Source organism: Mytilus trossulus, chromosome 1, assembly GCF_036588685.1.
Source record: "Mytilus trossulus isolate FHL-02 chromosome 1, PNRI_Mtr1.1.1.hap1, whole genome shotgun sequence".
In the NCBI taxonomy this organism is placed as follows: domain Eukaryota; kingdom Metazoa; phylum Mollusca; class Bivalvia; order Mytilida; family Mytilidae; genus Mytilus; species Mytilus trossulus.
Window position 1 is genome coordinate 86,761,528 of NC_086373.1, and position 19,620 is coordinate 86,781,147.

General features: G+C 32.3%; 1 protein-coding gene across 2 annotated transcripts in view; it reads left to right on the forward strand.

Annotated features, from left to right (window-relative positions):
- LOC134688133 (DDB1- and CUL4-associated factor 1-like) overlaps window positions 1-19,351 on the forward strand; it is a 46,698-nt gene extending 27,347 nt beyond the window's left edge. For both annotated transcript variants that reach the window (XM_063548608.1, XM_063548612.1), the window contains exons 21-37: window positions 170-251; window positions 734-858; window positions 1,120-1,493; window positions 7,212-7,287; window positions 7,560-7,621; window positions 7,911-7,974; window positions 9,500-9,571; window positions 10,189-10,245; window positions 10,619-10,719; window positions 11,012-11,093; window positions 11,468-11,701; window positions 12,692-12,782; window positions 14,213-14,311; window positions 15,552-15,628; window positions 16,106-16,195; window positions 16,502-16,598; window positions 17,195-19,351. In XM_063548608.1, coding sequence (XP_063404678.1) covers window positions 170-251; window positions 734-858; window positions 1,120-1,493; window positions 7,212-7,287; window positions 7,560-7,621; window positions 7,911-7,974; window positions 9,500-9,571; window positions 10,189-10,245; window positions 10,619-10,719; window positions 11,012-11,093; window positions 11,468-11,701; window positions 12,692-12,782; window positions 14,213-14,311; window positions 15,552-15,628; window positions 16,106-16,195; window positions 16,502-16,598; window positions 17,195-17,361 — 1,950 coding nt within the window. In that variant the 3' untranslated portion in view covers window positions 17,362-19,351. The remainder of the gene's footprint in view (window positions 1-169; window positions 252-733; window positions 859-1,119; window positions 1,494-7,211; window positions 7,288-7,559; window positions 7,622-7,910; window positions 7,975-9,499; window positions 9,572-10,188; window positions 10,246-10,618; window positions 10,720-11,011; window positions 11,094-11,467; window positions 11,702-12,691; window positions 12,783-14,212; window positions 14,312-15,551; window positions 15,629-16,105; window positions 16,196-16,501; window positions 16,599-17,194) is intronic.
- Window positions 19,352-19,620: the final 269 nt, after the last annotated feature.

Genomic DNA, 19,620 nt, shown 5'->3' on the forward strand with positions numbered 1-19,620 from the left:
AGGTTAACAAAAAAAACTGAGGAAAATGTTAATAAATGTTGTCAAACCTTTGAACTAATAACATTATAACATTAAGGAACTTCTAACTTATATGTAATTGAACTTTTAACCAACTTGCAATTGAATTGTTTACTTCCACATAATTAATTGATCTTTTTACTTATTTCAGGCTGACATTGTTGCTCACACTAAGATTAGATATTCAGAAAAAGAATTGTTACAGCTAATACATGATCATCTACAGAAAAATGGTAATGATATTGTCAATTGATGTTAATGTTCACTGCTGTATTCACTGAATTAAAAAAAACACTCTTTCTGAACTACAACTGTGGGCAGTAGAAGACCATTTTCAATATTAAAAGGCAACGTTTAATTTGAACTTTAATTTTGCAAAATATGATGATGAAGTATGCAATCATGGTGTTTTATTTCACTAATTTTGAATTCAGGTATAGTCATGAAGGCCTTACCCCACAAAAATTTGATTAAATATACATCAAAATTAAAGAGAAGAAAGATATGAAACTAAACCTCACAAATAGATCGGCCCAAGAAATAGAACAACTGAACTCTTGGAAAATGTAATACTTTACAATATGTGTTGCATTAATATGACCAGAGAAGTCATCGTCACACAGTTGTACCTAAGCATGAATGCTGTGGATGAAAAGGTTAATACAACCATATTTCTATGTATTTTGTGTAAGTATATGAAATCTATCTATTTCAGGATTAATGGACACTGCTAGTATGCTTCAAAAAGAAGGCAATTTACCTCGATGTACAACACCTCCTATGATTCATCCTGCTAGCCCTCAACTCTACATGAACCCTCAGGCCACACCTAGTAGAATGGTATGTATTTAACTTTATACGAGAGGAAGTTTTATCAGATCTAGATTGAAAGATAAATGGGGATAAAAACGTGAAAATTACTAAATTATGAATTTTCAGTTCTAGATAATAAAAAATACACAGCTGCAGTTTGTGTTATACTGTTTTCACATATTCATTTTAAGTTCACTTTAATTCTTGACCATATTTATATGTTTGAACAAATTCAGGAGCTCCGAAAATACCCATGAAAATAAAAAAATATCACATTTTATTTTTCAGCCAAGACAGTTCAACGCCATGTCATCGTCATCTTCTCATGCCATATCAAGTTTTAGTGCTCCATCTCTGCCATTAACCAGTGCCAGTAGCCAGTCAACAACTCCATGCACACCTGGCCCAATCAGATTCACCAGACAATCTCAGGGATCTCCTACAAACACTCCAAAGAATACTTATTCTAAATCTAGATTTTTACGTGAACGAGATAGTGTATTTTCTTGTAGTCCAGCAATGAGGAGTAAAAATTTCACATTAAAATTACAAGGAAGTGATCATGATATGACATTAGATAAGATAGTGACAGAGTATCTAAGAAAACAACATGCTCTGTGTCGGAACCCTGTATCAACTTGCCCATCCATGTCTCTTTTTAAGTAAGTATTTGTGGTAATTTTGAAACAGTTGTCAACATTTTTTAATCAATGTAATGACTAATTTTTCCTTTTATATCCAGTAGATGTATGATGTGAAGCATTTCTTGCCATATTAATTGTTTACCTAATGAATCACAGTGGAATACAGTCTAACCCGTTTTAAGAGACTGCTTATTAAAAAAAGGAGAGCAAAAATGTGGTCTCTTAAGACAGGTGGTCTTTTAATACAGGTTCAATTTATTTGAAATCTATTACAGAGGGATCTAAAATTAATGGTCTTATAACACAGGTTTTTAAACAACTGCAAAATTTGAAACATTTTTCGTTGTATATTGCTATCACGTTGGCGTCGTCGTCTGCTTTTAGTTTTCGCACTCTAACTTTAGTAAAAGTGAATAGAAATCTATGAAATTTTAACACAAGGTTTATGACCACAAAAGGAAGGTTGGTATTGATTTTGGGAGTTTTGGTCTCAACATTTTAGGAATTAGGGGCCAAAAAGGGCACAAATAAGCATTTTCTTGGTTTTCGCACTATAACTTTAGTTTAAGTTAATAGAAATCTATGAAATTTTGACACAAGGTTTATGACCACAAAAGAAAGGTTGGGATTAATTTTGGGAGTTTTGGTCCCAACAGTTTAGGAATAAGGGGCCCAAAGGGTCCAAAATAAAACTTTGTTTGATTTCATCAAAATTGAATAATTGGGGTTCTTTGATATGTCGAATCTAACTGTGTATGTAGATTCTTAACTTTTGGTCCCGTTTTCAAATTGGTCTACATTAAGGTCCAAAGGGTCCAAAATTAAACTTAGTTTGATTTTGACAAAAAATGAATCGGTTGGGTTCTTTGATATGCTGAATCTAAAAATGTACTTAGATTCTTGATTATTGGCCCAGTTTTCAAGTTGGTCCAAATCGGGGTCCAAAATTAAACTTTGTTTGATTTCATCAAAAATTGAATAAATGGGGTTCTTTGATACGCCAAATCTAACTGTGTATGTAGATTTTTCATTTCTGGTCCTGTTTTCAAATTGGTCTACATTAAAGTCCAAAGGGTCCAAAATTAAACTTAGTTTGATTTTAACAAAAATTGAAATCTTGGGGTTCTTTGATATGCTGAGTCCAAACATGTACTTAGATTTTTGATTATGGGCCCAGGTTTCAAGTTGGTCCAAATCAGGATCTAAAATTATTATATTAAGTATTGTGCAATAGCAAGTCTTTTCAATTGCACAGTACTGCGCAATGGCAAGAAATATCTAATTGCACAATATTGTGAAATAGCAATTTATTTTTAAATTAGAGATATCTTTCTTTGTCCAGAATAGTAAGCAAGAAATATCTAATGGCACAATATTGTGCAATAGCAAGATTTTTTTTTAATTGGAGTTATCTTTCTTTGTCTAGAATCAACTTAAATCTTTGTTATAATTAATATACAATGTATATTCACTTTTTAGCTCACCTGGCCCGAAGGGCCAAGTGAGCTTTTCTCATCACTTTGCGTCCGGCGTCCGGCGGCGTCCGTCGTCGTCCGTCGTCGTCGTCCGTCGTTAACTTTTACAAAAATCTTCTCCTCTGAAACTACTGGGCCAAATTTAACCAAACTTGGCCACAATCATCATTGGGGTATCTAGTTTAAAAATTGTGTCCGGTGACCCCGCCAACTAACCAAGATGGCCACCATGGCTATAAATAGAACATAGGGGTAAAATGCAGTTTTTGGCTTATAACTCAAAAACCAAAGCATTTAGGGCAAATCTGACATGGGGTAATATTGTTAATCAGGTGAAGATCTATCTGCCCCGAAATTTTCAGATGAATCTGACATTCTGTTGTTAGGTTGCTGCCCCTGAATTGGTAATTTTAAGGAAATTTTGTTGTTTTTGGTTATTATCTTGAATATTATTTCAGATAGAGATAAACTGTAAAAGGCAATAATGTTCAGCAAAGTAAGATCTACAAATAAGTCAACATGACCAAAATGATCAGTTGACCACTTTAGGAGTTATTGCCCTTTATAGTCAATTTTTAACCATTTTTCGTAAATCTTAGTAATCTTTTAGAAAAATCTTCTCCTCTGAAACTGCTGGGCCAAATTATTTGAAACTTGGCCACAATCATCATTGGGGTATCTAGTTTAAAAATTGTGTCCGGTGACCCCGCCAACTAACCAAGATGACCGCCATGGCTATAAATAGAACATAGGGGTAAAATGCAGTTTTTGGCTTATAACTCAAAAATCAAAGCATTTAGAGCAAATCTGACAGTGGGTAAAATTGTTAATCAGGTGAAGATCTATCTGCCCTGAAATTTTCAGATGAATTGGACAACCTGTTTTGGGGTTGCGGCCCCTGAATTGGTAATTTGAAGGAAATTTTGCTGTTTTTGGTTATTATATTGAATATTATTATAGATATAGGTAAACTGTAAACAGCAATAATGTTCAGCAAGGTCAGATTTGCAAATAAGTCAACATGACCAAAATGGTCAGTTGACCTCTTTAGGAGTTATTGCCCTTTAAAGTCAATTTTTAACCATTTTTTCGTAAATTTTATATATCTTTTACTTAAATCTTCTTCTCTGAAACTGCTGTGCCAAATTGATCCAAACTTGGCCACAATCATCTTTGGGGTTTCTTGTTTAAAAAATGTGTGGCGTGACCTGGCCATCAAACCAAGATGGCCGCCACGGCTAAAAATAGAACATAGGGGTAAAATGCAGTTTTTGGCTTATAACTCAAAAACCAAATAATTTAGAGAAAATCTGACATGAAGTAAAATTGTTAATCAGGTCAAGATCTATCTGCCCTGAAATTTTCAGATGAATTGGACAACCTGTTTTTTGGGTTGCGGCCCCTGAATTGGTAATTTTAAGGAAATTTTGCTGTTTTTGGTTATTATATTGAATATTATTATAGAAATAGGTAAACTGTAAACAGCAATAATGTTCAGCAAAGTAAGATCTACAAATAAGTCAACATGAACGAAATGGTCAATTGACCCCTGTAGGAGTTATTGACCTTTGTAGTCAATTTTCAATCTGCTTCCTTTGTTTAATATTCACATAGACCAAGGTGAGCGACACAGGCTCTTTAGAGCCTCTAGTTACTACCAACTGATAAATTAAAATAATCTTTACCATTCAGTGATAACAAGCAGTTTTTTAGCTCACCTGGCCCGAAGGGCCAAGTGAGCTTTTCTCATCACTTGGCGTCCGGCGTCCGGCGTCGTCCGTCGTCGTCGTCCGTCGTCGTCCTGCGTCCGGCGTTAACTTTTACAAAAATCTTCTCCTCTGAAACTACTAGGCCAAATTTAACCAAACTTGGCCACAATCATCATTGGGGTATCTAGTTTAAAAATTGTGTCCGGTGACCCCGCCAACTAACCAAGATGGCCGCCATGGCTATAAATAGAACATAGGGGTAAAATGCAGTTTTTGGCTTATAACTCAAAAACCAAAGCATTTAGGGCAGATCGGACATGGATAATATTGTTAATCAGGTTAAGATCTATCTGCTCTGAAATTTTCAGATGAATCTGACATTCCGTTGTTAGGTTGCTGCCCCTGAATTGGTAATTTTAAGGAAATTTTGTTGTTTTTGGTTATTATCTTGAATATTATTTTAGATAGAGATAAACTGTAAAAAGCAATAATGTTCAGCAAAGTAAGATCTACAAATAAGTCAACATGACCAAAATGATCAGTTGACCACTTTAGGAGTTATTGCCCTTTATAGTAAATTTTTAACCATTTTTCGTAAATCTTAGTAATCTTTTAGAAAAATCTTCTCCTCTGAAACTGCTGGACCAAATTATTTGAAACTTGGCCACAATCATCATTGGGGTATCTAGTTTAAAAATTGTGTCCGGTGACCCCGCCAACTAACCAAGATGACCGCCATGGCTATAAATAGAACATAGGGGTAAAATGCAGTTTTTGGCTTATAACTCAAAAACCAAAGCATTTAGAGCAAATCTGACATTGGATAAAATTGTTAATCAGGTGAAGATCTATCTGCCCTGAAATTTTCAGATGAATTGGACAACCTGTTTTTGGGTTGCGGACCCTGAATTGTTAATTTTAAGGAAATTTTGCTGTTTTTGGTTATTATATTGAATATTATTATAGATGTAGGTAAACTGTAAACAGCAATAATGTTCAGCAAGGTCAGAGTTACAAATAAGTCAACATGACCAAAATGGTCAGTTGACCTCTTTATGAGTTATTGCCCTTTAAAGTCAATTTTTAACCATTTTTCGTAAATTTTATATATCTTTTACTAAAATCTTCTTCTCTGAAACTGCTGTGCCAAATTGATCCAAACTTGGCCACAATCATCTTTGGGGTTTCTTGTTTAAAAAATGTGTCTGGTGACCTGGCCATCAAACCAAGATGGCCGCCACGGCTAAAAATAGAACATAGGGGTAAAATGCAGTTTTTGGCTTATAACTCAAAAACCAAATAATTTAGAGAAAATCTGACATGAAGTAAAATTGTTAATCAGGTCAAGATCTATCTGCCCTGAAATTTTCAGATGAATTGGACAACCTGTTTTTGGGTTGCGGCCCCTGAATTGGTAATTTTAAGGAAATTTTGCTGTTTTTGGTTATTATATTGAATATTATTATAGATATAGGTAAACTATAAACAGCAATAATTTTCAGCAAAGTAAGATCTACAAATAAGTCAACATGAACGAAATGGTCAATTGACCCCTGTAGGAGCTATTGATCTTTGTAGTCAATTTTCAATCTGCTTCCTTTGTTTAATATTCACATAGACCAAGGTGAGCGACACAGGCTCTTTAGAGCCTCTAGTTTACATCTTAATATTTTATGATGTATTTAAATGAGTAGTTATTGTTGCAAACTCCATTAGAAATTTTAATTGAGATTAGTTTTGGAATAAGGGAAAGGGGGATGTGATGAAAAAAATTGGGTTCAATTTTTCTCATTTGAAATTTCATAAATAAAAAGAAAATTTCTTCAAACATTTTTTTGAGAGGATTAATATTTAACAGCATAGTGAATTGCTCTAAGAGAAAACCAAAATTTTAAGTTCATTAGAACACATTCATTCTGTGTCAGAAACCTATGCTGTGTCAACTATTTAATCACAATCCAAATTTAGAGCGGAATCCAGCTTGAATGTTGTGTCCATACTTGCCCCAACCGTTCAGGGTTCAACCTCTGCTGTCGTATAAAGCTACGCCCTGCGGAGCATCTGGTTGCTTATAGAATAAAGGTGGTCTCTTAATCAGGTTTGACTGTATTAGGAATCACCAAAATACAGCACAGCATTGTACCACATCAACCATCAACGCCCAACTTTCCTGAAGAAAACAGACCCACAAATAAAGAGACAGAGCAACAAACAACATATGGTCCATATAACCCCCTCCCTTTTGCCTATTTGTCATTTAAATACAGAAAATCCCAACCCTTCTGAAAAAAAACCCAGCAACCAAAAAGATATCTGGAAATCATGATCAACATGCAATCTTGAGCTGTAGGATGTTCTTTTTAGGGGGAAAGGGAATTGTTGAAGGTCTCCAATGATGAGCAATTTTCTAATTTGATTTCATAGACATCAATTATTGAATATTTAGTTGTAAGATGTTCTTTTTAGGGGAATTGTCAAAGGTCAACAGTTATTCTTTTATTTGATTTCATAGGCAACAATGTTTTATCTATGGTTTTATTTGTTTTTTATAGTCCACACAGATGTCCAGAGCCAAGAGGAAGTAAATTTGCATCTATAAACATAACATCTAGATTAGCAAGTAGAGCTGTAAGTTTGATACATATAAATAAAGAAAGGGGATCAAAAGCATTTAAAAAATTAGGTTGAATTTAACTCAAGATGCAAATTGTTATTGGGTGGATATTTAATCCCAATATTATTATGTCATTTTGAATTAACAATTTTTGTCAGACTTTGACCATACTTTTATTATTGAATACACAATTAGATTTTACATTAAAACAGCAGCAGGTGTCTTTCAATTCTTAGCAATCTTGTTCATCTCAAAGAATAACAGTCTTAACTTTTGTATACTATAGATTTTACCACCACATGGAGGACTTGATGGGGCATGTGCAAACAGAAAATTTATTTACAGCAGGTATAGTACATAACTAGTCATTTCCAGTTTCTTGTAAGATGTAAAAGATGTTCATTTCCCATCAAAGGGGGTAATCTTTTAGGGTTCATAATATCTTTTCATAAGTTCAAAGTTAAAACTTTGCTTTTAATGTATGGTAACTCATTCATATTAAAACGTGTGCTACATTTCGATACTTTATCTCTTCTCAAGGATAAACTGGTTAAAGATTATATTTTATATATCATTTATTGAAATAAAGTAAAGGAAATAATTTCCTGTTCTCACTTTCTTATGACACTGCTTTCAGATTTCGTCCTGTCAGAACATACAAAGATGCTGATGAAAATGGTTTCTCTTCTTGTGCATTCTCAGTAAGTATTTATAAGTGGCACTCCTCCTTAATTATCATGTGATTAATCCTAAATAACCCTGGGAAAAGGCAGGAAAATAAGGGACAATGAATAGATAAGTTGCTTTTTTTAACAGTTTAATACAAGTTTGTTATCATTTTATGTAATATGGTGTATGTTTAAAATATGATAGTTAAGTCAGTCTCAAAAATTGATCTACAATTGAAATGGATTTTCTGTTTATTTTTAACCGGATTTTTGGGACAAAAATGTCGGTTATTGATTTGGGGATGTACGGCTGGCGGCTGGGCGGGCGGCTGGGCGGCAATCAAATGTTGTCAGTGCATTAACTCATGAACCGTTCGACCAAAGCTTTTAAAATTTTAATATGTTGTTACTGACAACTAAATGAAGGTCAAGTTCAATAATGGCGATTTTGACTTTTATCGTTCAGGAGTTATGGTTCTTGAATGATAGAAAAATGGAGTTTCCAGTCGTGTCCGTGCATTTACGCATGAACTGTTCTACCAAATCCTCCCAAATTTAAATATGTTGTTACTAATGACAAAATGAAGGTCAAGTTCAAAAATGGCTATTTTGACTTTTACTGTTCAGGAGTTATGGTTCTTGAAAGATTGAAAAATGGTGTTTCCAGTCGTGTCCGTGCATTTTCTCATGAACCATTCAACCAAAGCTTTTCAAATTCTAATATGTTGTTACTGATGACAAAATAGAGGTCAAGTTCAATAATGATGATTTTGACTTTTACGGTTCAGTAGTTATGGTTCTTTAAAGATTGTAAAATGGTGTTTCCAGTCGTGTCTGTGCATTTACGCATGAACTGTTCTACCAAAGCTTTCCAAATTTTAATATGTTGTTACTGATGACTAAATGGAGGTCAAGTTCAATAATGACGATTTTGACTTTTACCGTTCAGGAGTTATGGTTCTTGAAAGATTGAAAAATGGTGTTTTCAGTCGAGTCCGTGCATTTTCTCATGAACCATTCAACCAAAGCTTTTCAAATTCTAATATGTTGTTACTGATGACAAAAGAGAGGTCAAGTTCAATAATGACGATTTTGACTTTTACCGTTCAGGAGTTATGGTTCTTGAAAGATCGTAAAATGATGTTTCCATTCACGTTGTTGCATTTACTCACAAACTATTCAATCTAAGCTTTTCAAATTTTAAAATGTTGATACTGATGACAAAATAGAGGTCAAATTTGATATTGACGATTTTCACTTTCACCAATCATCAGTAATGGTTCTTGTGATATTGCCAGGACACAAATAAATGCTAATAAATCCGGTTTGCTGTCGTTGTGACAGCCTCTTGTCTATGCAATAAACCGAAAGGCCACTTGTAGAGCTATGCATATAGCTGGACAATTTAACATTAGATGAATGGGAAATGGTTTTGTGCAGGAGAAAACTATGCAATTAACCGAATAATGCTATTAAGCGGTATGCAATTAAGTGGAATCGACTGTATAACAATTAAATCTGAAACAATGTTTTACACACCTATGTTTTATATTTTCAGGTAGATCAGCAGTATTTACTTCTAGGTACACACTCAGGTGATGTCAAATGTCTCAATGTATATACAGGGGATGTAAGTATCAAGGTTTCTTGTTTCTAAAGAAGATTTGTAAAAAGTAAACCATTATAGGTTCAAGTACAGCCTTCAACATGAGGCCTTGGCTCAAACCGAACAGCAAGCTATAAAGGGCTTCAAAAATGACTAATATTGAACCATTCAAACTTAAAAAACAATGGTCTAATCTGAATTGAAAATGAGAAATGCTTATGAACCACATCAACAAATGAAAACCATGAACAACAGGTTCCTGACTTAGGACAGTATATTATGTCTTATTGTAATAATACATAAACTGAATAAATTTGTTTGAAGACTTCACCACACATTGATAAAATTATCTGATAGTATGCACATTTAAGAAATGGATTTCTGGTCTCCTTGTATGTTTTGCATCCAATGCAGGTTTTGTTTCATGAAGTTTTAAATACCATAAAGTCACTGTCACATCAATTTGAAACTCAGTACACCAAATTAGCTCATCAAGTTGGTAAACAGAAAGACTTTTTTAAGTAATACAAGATTTATTCCAGTTAACATTTTTTTTAAATAAATGTAAGAAAATGATGAGGCTATTAATTGCCATTTGTGTGAGCTTACTTATATTTTTCTTTATCTCTTTTTTTTAACAGGAAGTAGCCTCAAATCAATGTCATTCCAACACAGTAACAAATTTACAACCTTCCAAGGTAAGCATGTCAATATAAGTTAAAATTATAACAATTAAGATTGGATAAAATTATTTAATTAATTTGATGTTTATCTAGATTACTTCTTATTTCTATCAGAGTTTACAAGGTGTTCAAAACAAAGGTATATTCACCTAACCTGAAATTCAATATTAACAACACTAAACAGAAAACAAATAATACATAGGTTTTTAGACATATAAACATAATCACTAAGCCAAACTCAGATAAGTTAAGGTATTCTGTCAGTGGACATAAATTTCTTATTTGATCTGTTTGTTTGTATAAGATATATTTGCATGAGTTTTGCTGTATAATGCTGTGAACAGAAAATGTAGAAATGTATTTTTAGCAATGAAACTTACAATTTCAGGATGGAAATTTATTATTAACCTCATTTGCCATGTCCTGGACAGATATCAGCTCAGCCTCCTCCTTATGGTCTATAGGTGATGGAACATCACTCACAGAAAGGTATAATGGTGTTCCTATGATAGAACTAAAAGTTTATTCATAAGATATTAAAGCTCTATGTCCAAGTAAAGACAGATCAGATTAGTGTTCTAAAGATATTTTGAAACTAAATAATTTTCCAGGACCATGATATGGAAATTCTGTAATTTGAATTGTGCCTAAAAATTAAAAAGAAATTATTAATCAAGTAAATGAATTTCTAGTAACATTCATTGTTATTTAATGTAATGTGCATTTAATCAGGCAGTTTTAAGTTGTGTTGCACATGAGCATGGTCTTAATTTCTGTTTAGGTATGCTTTAAATGGTCATCATGCAGAATTCAGTAAATTGGTTGAAGACAAGATACTCACCACAGAAGGAGAAAAATCTTATGTAAGTTCTTACAATATTTATTTTATTAAAAGCACCAACTTTTTATACCCCTGCTTTAAAATAGTTGTGGTACAATGTTTTACCTTTGCCTGTCCATCCATCCCATGAATATTTTTCATTGCATCTTTCTCGGGAACTACAGAACAAGGATTTCTGATATTTGGTTTCAGGGTTTATATGAGTCAGCTATGCTGTGTGTTGTGTTTTCTTATTCATCACTGAACAGCTTCCTGTTTACCTTATACTTTAAGCGGGCAGGTGTATCATAAGTGAGCAGTTGCTCATAAGATTCCATTGTTATTTAAAATTTAACATAGAAATGTGAAATAACAGTTTTATGTGCTAAAGTCTATCAACATATTTTTCATTTATAGATAATAGATGTTCCAACGGGTGATACAATAGTAGAACTATATGATGCAGATAAAGTAAATAGTTACCGAGACAACAGGGCAACATTTCACCCTTCAGATGACCTTGTATTAAATGATGGTGTATTATGGGATGTAAGAAGTGGCAAATCGATACACAAATTTGACAAGTTCAATCCTCATATAAGTGGAAGTTTTCATCCAATGGGATTGGAAATCATCATTAACTCAGAAATTGTATCCTTTAATCATTGTATTTGTGTAATAGAGTAGTTCTTTGCAGTTAGCACTATCACTCATCTGAAGTGAATTGATGCTCTTTCCAGTTGCATTGCTCAACAAAGTCAGTTCAATGATCAGTGGCATGGAACATATTCATGAGTAAATCTATCGAACTGAAATTACTGAAATGTAGGGTTCACTCAAAGACCAGCTACATAACTTCTTAAGAGCATACAATACAGTTACAGGGGAGGTAATGACGTTGCTAACATAAAATGTTATTTTCGCGACGTCAAACTATGACATATCGGGAAAAGATGCATTTTTCGACTGATTTTTATCATTCAAATTGAATTAATTTGAAAACGAGTGCATGGACCCCTATTTTTTAAAACGTCAATTTGTTTCATTTTGCAAGGAGATTAATGTGACCCAAATTTTATAAAACTGTAAATAGCGCAATTTTTTTAATTTTGATAAACATGCAGCCAAAAAAAGACGTTCTTTCCCTTATTCATGAAAATTTGATAAATATGAGTTATTTCTGAATAAAAATTGCATAATTTTTAAATATACTTATAAAATACAGAAATTTCCGATTATTTAACAAAAAAACATTTGTGTTTTAAAAAAAAGTTATGTCTTTCTTTCGAAAAAGAAAATATGTACACAAATCTGAATTTTCAGCAAATATACAAAATTTCGACCTCATTTTACTCAAAAAGTAGCACATGAAGGTATATTTTTTATTACATATTTGATTTAATCAGGTAAAAAATAGCCTATATGCAAATTTTCCTGAACTTGTAAATACAGGTGCAAAACTGTATCGTATGCCCTTAAATGAAAATTTTATATGATATTCATACTCTTCATTTTAAATGCCAAATAAGCATTTTCTTTTTTGTGATTATATTTATAATATGGATACCAATGTTCATATATGTAACTTATAGTAATGGTATAAGATGAAGTTTTCAGTAAACAACCTTAACAGATCATCAGTGGGATATTAGAACATTTCATCTGTTACACACAGCACCAGCTCTAGATCAGTGCCAAATTAAATTCAGCAATGCTGGGGATATCATATATGGTAGGTTACTGCTAAAATGGATAAAACAGACTCTCAAACACTAGATCAGACTGGGGCGTAGCTTGAAAGAAACGACGTGGAAGCAACTACTGCTAATTTTTGGGACCCTATTATGCAGAAAAATGATTTTTTTTCGGTTTTCGGTCATAGGACGGTTAAAAGAGGAGCTATATGTAGATAAAAATTTATGAATGCAAAACTACTAATAAATCTTCTGAAATAGTAATACATAAAACAACACATATTTGTGATACAGAATTTACTCAAAATTGTAAAAAATCTGCTCTTCGGGTCTGGGCAGAAACAAACTTCTCTTTTACTTTGTCAACATTCACACTGAAATCCCGATGAATATGCAGTAATGTTATGTAAATGTTGTTTGTTCATTGTTGATCGTACATTTGTTTTCAATTACATACGTGAAGGGGGAATATGACCTTTATCGGGACTCTGGGATCAAGTGTTTTCAGCTTGAAATTTCGGGATTGACCCTTTCATGAAAATTACATGCCAGGTCAGTTTCGTATGTCTCAGACAATATTGAGATTTGTTCGTTTGTGATATTAAATTTTCCTACAAGATGAAGCAGATACAGTGCACAGAAGCTATTTTCTGATCACTTGACGTGACTCCACTCTTCAGTTCCTTTATCATATGGTCTATGAATGCAAAAAATAATGAGACTTTCCAATACTTTTTTGGCGTGGTGGCCGGGTGATTGCTTCCGGTAGTCTGTTAAACACATCGCCTCGGCATATTTTCAACGATATCGAAGGGGATCTGATAATTCTAATGCCCATTGGTACATCTCATTCCAAACTGATGAACTCACGGTAAATTGTAAAATTTGCTCCAAAACTACATATCTTAAGTCTGAGTATTACAAATTCAAATCTTGTAAAAGATACAAGTTACCTTCTGATTTTGTCATAAGCTCCAAATTTTATTTTATTTTGAAACCAAATGTTGTTATTTAATGATATTTCATCAATTAAAAAAGTGACAACATAGGTGTTTCCTTTAACATTCAATTTATAAATTTTTATTTTGCCGAGTCATTTCTTTTTTGCAAGCCGAATCAATGTGCACGCAACTGCGGAGCTACAATCTTTTTCTGCTTGACTCGAACAGCTTACCGTAAGTCAAATACAAAAGATAGAATATTTTGTTTAAAGTCCTTCCATATATCAATAATCTATTTTCTGGTGGAAAACAAGGTTTTAGTTCAACATTTAGCTTGCAATTGCAGACATGCTAATAAAATGAAAAAATATTAAGAGAATTCAGGTGTAGAAATATTTTGAAAGATAAATGAATTGATATGCATATATGAGAAGAAACAAAAAGAACAAAAGAACATTTATGTAGTTTATGAGAAGTATGTATACAATGAAGTTTAAATAGATTTTAGTTTCTTGTTTATTTTACAGCCATTCACATTGATGAGGAGAATGATATGTATGAGAACAGTAAAAGTCCTTACAGCTCAACTCTCAGGACGTTTGACTCTACAAATTACAGTTCAATAAGTGAGTAAAATTCCTTACCCATGATAATTCAAACCATTTGATTATAAATTTCATAATTGCATATGAGTAATCCCTATTGGAATTTTGAAAACAAGGAGTAATTTATTCATTATCTTTAGGAGAATGTGAAATGAATAAATATATATCTATGTCAAATAATGTATAAAGTGAAATTTTGACTAAGATTTGGAGATTATGATAAATTATCCACTTGTATAGGTTGCACTTTGTAAATACAGCTGTTTCTGAAAACATGCCTCTTTTGGGGAGAAATTGAATATTCATAGAAAATTAATTTTGTTTACACACTGGTTCCCAGTTATGCTCTCTGTGGTCCATATTGCAGAGACAGAACTTGGGAATGTTACCAGTAAATAAACACGTGCATATTGTTTACATTGAAATATGTGGTAACCTTTCATTCGAGGTAGGGGTAGTTAAGAAAATTAGTGTAAGTTTAAACTCTGAGAAGTTCAGGGCATATAAATGTTGAAAACATGCCGCACAGCCCTATATTTTGACCTTTGAAAAACATTGTGTTGCAAATGAACTTTCAATTCTAGGATAAGATTTTTTTCAAAACTTCATAGTAAAAGTGGTACAGTTTTAGCCGTAAAATGAGTTCCTATGGGAAATTGCATTGTCAATATTTACAGAAATGCAACCTATAGGTTTTATCTGTTGGAAGATCTGAGTAAGTGACAAGTAAACCATGAGAATAAAATATACATTGAACCGGTTTAGCCATATCAATGGCAACATTGGAACTCCACTAAAAATAATCCATTTACTATAAGGGACGACATCAAAAGATCAATGTAAGATAAAAAACTTAATTCAAATAGTTTGGGGGTGGGGGGTTGAACTGCTGCAAGATTTGGTTATGCGACATTGATTTTTACATATACATATGGGTCAATCAATTTTTCCTAAATTAAGTTAAAAGGGGGCTAGGGGGGTCAGTGAAAAAACTATGTGAATTAAGTTTTTTATCCTTCATTGAACTTTTGATGTCGTCCCTAAGTGTAAACTGAATTGGACAAAATGATGTTCCTGTAATAGCTCATACAGTGAATTGCCATGCTAAAGCTTAAGTTCATATTCAAGAAAACAACCCACAAGCCTGAAACTTTCAAAGGCTTATGTCGTAAGGGGAAGATCTTAATTTTAAATGTAAATGTAAAAATAGGCTATGATTCATTACACATTGAATTTCTACATATTGGAAATTATTTTGTAGCTACATTTGAAACAAAAGCTCAAAGTATTTGTGACATATGTACAGAGAACAAAGATTCTTGTATAGCTATGGTTGAGGTAAGTGGAATGCCTCACATTATAACTTTCAGATAATAAAAGGGATAGGATATTGGGTATCCATTCATGAATTAAAATTGGATGCATAAAATATTGCCTGACAGATAGGGGGTCAGTTGTCACTAAAGGCAAATATAAAAAAGAAGATGTGGTATGATTGCCAATGAGACAACTCTCAACAAGAGACCAAATGACACAGACATTTACAACTATAGGTCACTGTATGGCTTTCAACAATGAGCAAAGCCTGACCGCATAGTCATCTATAAAAGGCCCTGAAATGACAAATGTAAAACAATTCAAAAGAGAAAACTAATGGCATAATTTATGTATGAAAAAAGAGAACTTGTACAGTAATTTGTGCTTGATAATGCTAGTTTCATTAAAAAGTAAATCAAAAAAAGTATTGTTATTATGACTATAACTAAGACTCAAGAATATATTTTAAATTGTAATTTCAAGTATTTTTAATTTTAGCAAAATCAGCAGTTTGGTGAAACTTCCATGGATGAATTTGTTTGTAAGTTGTATGAGATAGGAAAACTAAAGGATTCTGAAGATGATCAGGTATGGATTAATTCCCTTTTTTAAAATTCAAATATAGCTATAATTGTTTTATAAAGTTTAGAAAATAAATTTCTTATTCAACAATATCAAAATACAATGTTGCATTTTTGCAAATCTTTTCTTGTAAATGATTTTATTTTATAATCATCTAAAACTAGGGTTCCAAATCAATCATTTATTTACAATAGGAAAGCAATATGTACTAGAACTTAATATATTTAAATTTATACTCCTTGGTAAAAAGTTTCAATTTATAACTTTGTATAACGAAGCCTTACTTGACAATATCCTTTCTTTATTTTACAGCAGGCCGAAGAAGAAGAAGAAATGGATAATGATGATGATGACGATGATGGAGGGAATTTAGATGATGATGAATTAGATTCATTTGATGAGAATGATGGTAAGATTTGAGAGAGAAAAACATTATATATAATAATTGATTCATTTTTGGTGTTTTAACGCCACTTTTAAGTAACGCATTTAGGCTAATCCTAGTCAATTAAAATAGGAGTCGAGTGCACCCACACAAGCGGGGTTCAAAACTCCCAACTTTAGTGTTTAAGTAACTACTTAGACCACTCTGCCACCTAGGTGTAATGGCCATAACAAAGGAAATCATAAGAGAAAACCATTTATTTCATATACAGATATACATTTTAGGAATATTGAGAAACTAGTAGAGACTTTTAACAAGCTGTTCTTTTGTTTAAATTCAAGAATATGAAATAAGTTTTTTATTTCTGTCGATTCGTGCATAAGCATATTTTAAAAATTACACTGTTAACATGACTTTAAATCTACACACAAATATACAGAATGAAGCACAATGTATTTTAGTTGAGGTCATCTTCAGAATTATAAACATATATTTCACTTTTTAACAAATGAATACTTATAAGTTAGATTTTTCCATATGTCAAAGTTCCTTTCTGACTTGAGAAATGCAACAGTGTTTATGAAGAAATGTGTTTAATTGTTTGTAACTTTTGTGTCTAGGTGATGAAATCGATGATGACAATGATGATGATAATGATGATGACGATGGCGATGACAACGACGATGATGATGACGATGATGCCAGTGATATAGAATTTTCAGTAGCCGGTACAAGTGAAGAAGATGACGGTGATTTGGATGAAGATTTGTTATTTCAGCTTTATTAATAGCAGAGGGAATATGAATTGATTGAATTTTATGGCAAATACTACTCATATGTTGATCCATTTTCTTGCAAGTTATAAATTATTATTATACCCTAACAGTCATTCTTGTCAATTAACGGAAATCAGCAGACATTCCAATTTAATCACCAAAACAAGGGTGCATATCTACAGATCAAAAGAGGAATGAATGATCACTTGAAAATGATATTGAATATCTGAAATAGCAAATATTTCAATCCAAATAATTCATCATCTCAACCTATGTTTTTAAGCTCCTGTCATTAGGCAATCGGGTCATTAAGTGATTCCCTTGACCTTCTTTCTGTCCTTTCTCCTGTCTCTCTGTTTGTCCTTCTGTCCATCCCAAAAGTATTTTTGCATATTATAAGCAAACTTGAGTGGAGAAACTAGTGTCATCAGATACATTCTTCTTTTATTTAAATAGCTCTTTCATCACAATCAAGTAGATTGACAACTTGCAAGTAAATAGGTAACACGATGAGATGTTATTACTATACATAATAGTTCAAACTGTTTGTTCAGGTGAATAAAAAAGAAGACATTCAGAGGCAAATCTAGTCATTTTAAAAAGTTAGAAGATTTATAAACCCAGGATAAAAGGGGGGTGTTCCAACTCTTGCAACCTCCCCCTGACATTTATACAAATAAGCTAATTGTATGAGGATTGAAACTTGTAATTTGGGTATCTATTAGAACCTGTATTTTTGCTACTGGAACTGTATATATCTGTTTTTAAATGGTTATTGAGTTTCATTGTGAATAGTAAGAATCTTTGGGAAATAGAGTATATATTTTACTGATAAAATTTAATGTATATTGTGAAAAATTTAAATTATTGTTTTTAAAATTTTAACATTTGTTTTCTATGAAATACAACGTTGACCATGATATGTATTCAATGGCTGTTCTTTCTTTTAACGTTTTCTTCCCTATGTATCAAGTGCTGGATGTTTTAAATTGTGTATTTTTTTTCTGTTTCTATCATGTAAATTTCACTCAGATAATTATATGTCATCATAATGGTGCAAATTTAAAATTACCATTTGCAAAAACTAATTGAATTTCTTTTCATGTATTTAAGGTGTTTCATAACAGGAAAAACATGTTGGTATATATGTCATTCTCAATTCAAGATGAACATAAATAAATAATGATCTCATTATGTAGATTTTACTACTGTATTAATGACTTCGTCCTTTGATTCAACCAAGAAGGTTTGTAATACCCATAAAGTTGGACCATACATGAAGTCAGACAATACAATTTATCACTGTATTTCTGCCATCACATGCTGAAGCATATCCACATATATGGTCATATTTATATAACAGCGCAATTACTTTAAAGTTATATTTAAAGAAGTACAACTGTTGGTTATTTTCATATCTGAAAATGACATATTGAATTCCTGTCCTTTTTTGTGACGTTGAATGTTTAATGGTGCTATAAAGTGTGATGGGGACTTGTGTTTTATGGTTGATATGTAATGGTAGTGGCCACTATCTGTACATATGTCTGTTATTTTACTATTCTTATTAACAAAGTAAAATTGGGAAATTGGTTTCATAGAAGGGTCATCATCTTATAGTATATGAAGCTCTTATGTTATTTACTGTATGAATGATTTTTGGAGCTTTCAAATAAAACTGAAACATGGATAAGCAATTTCCTCCTTTACAACTAATGTAAGTTATAGACCTTCCCTTATCAACTCTAAGGAATTTGTATGTGTACCAGTAGACTTTCAACGACTTTTGTTTACCTTTATGGATTTTTGTTGTTGAATGTAACAAATATTTATGGTATTAATATGGTATTAATATGTGATCTCTGCTTAGGACATCCAGTTTATATGTCCCTTTTTTAACCAAACCGAGGTTTTTCCCTACACAATGTGTTCTCATTGTATATCTTTTTGTAATAAATGCATAGCATATCATTACAAAATTAAAAGAATTTTCATGTTGAATTTTGTTTTAGTATTTATATATCTTAGAAAGAATTACAATAACATTTATGTTATGGATGATTTACATAGAAAAAAACCCAGCCCTAAACATAGAAATGCAGAAATGAATTACCCCCATCCAGACCTTCATAGAATATATAGGTGTCTGTTCAATATGTCTAGTTTTTAATTGTCCAAGATTAAAAGTTCTGAGGATAATTTAATCACAAACTATGAATGACAACAATCTTTTAAATATGCTAATCTAATTGATAAAAAAAACCAAGTAC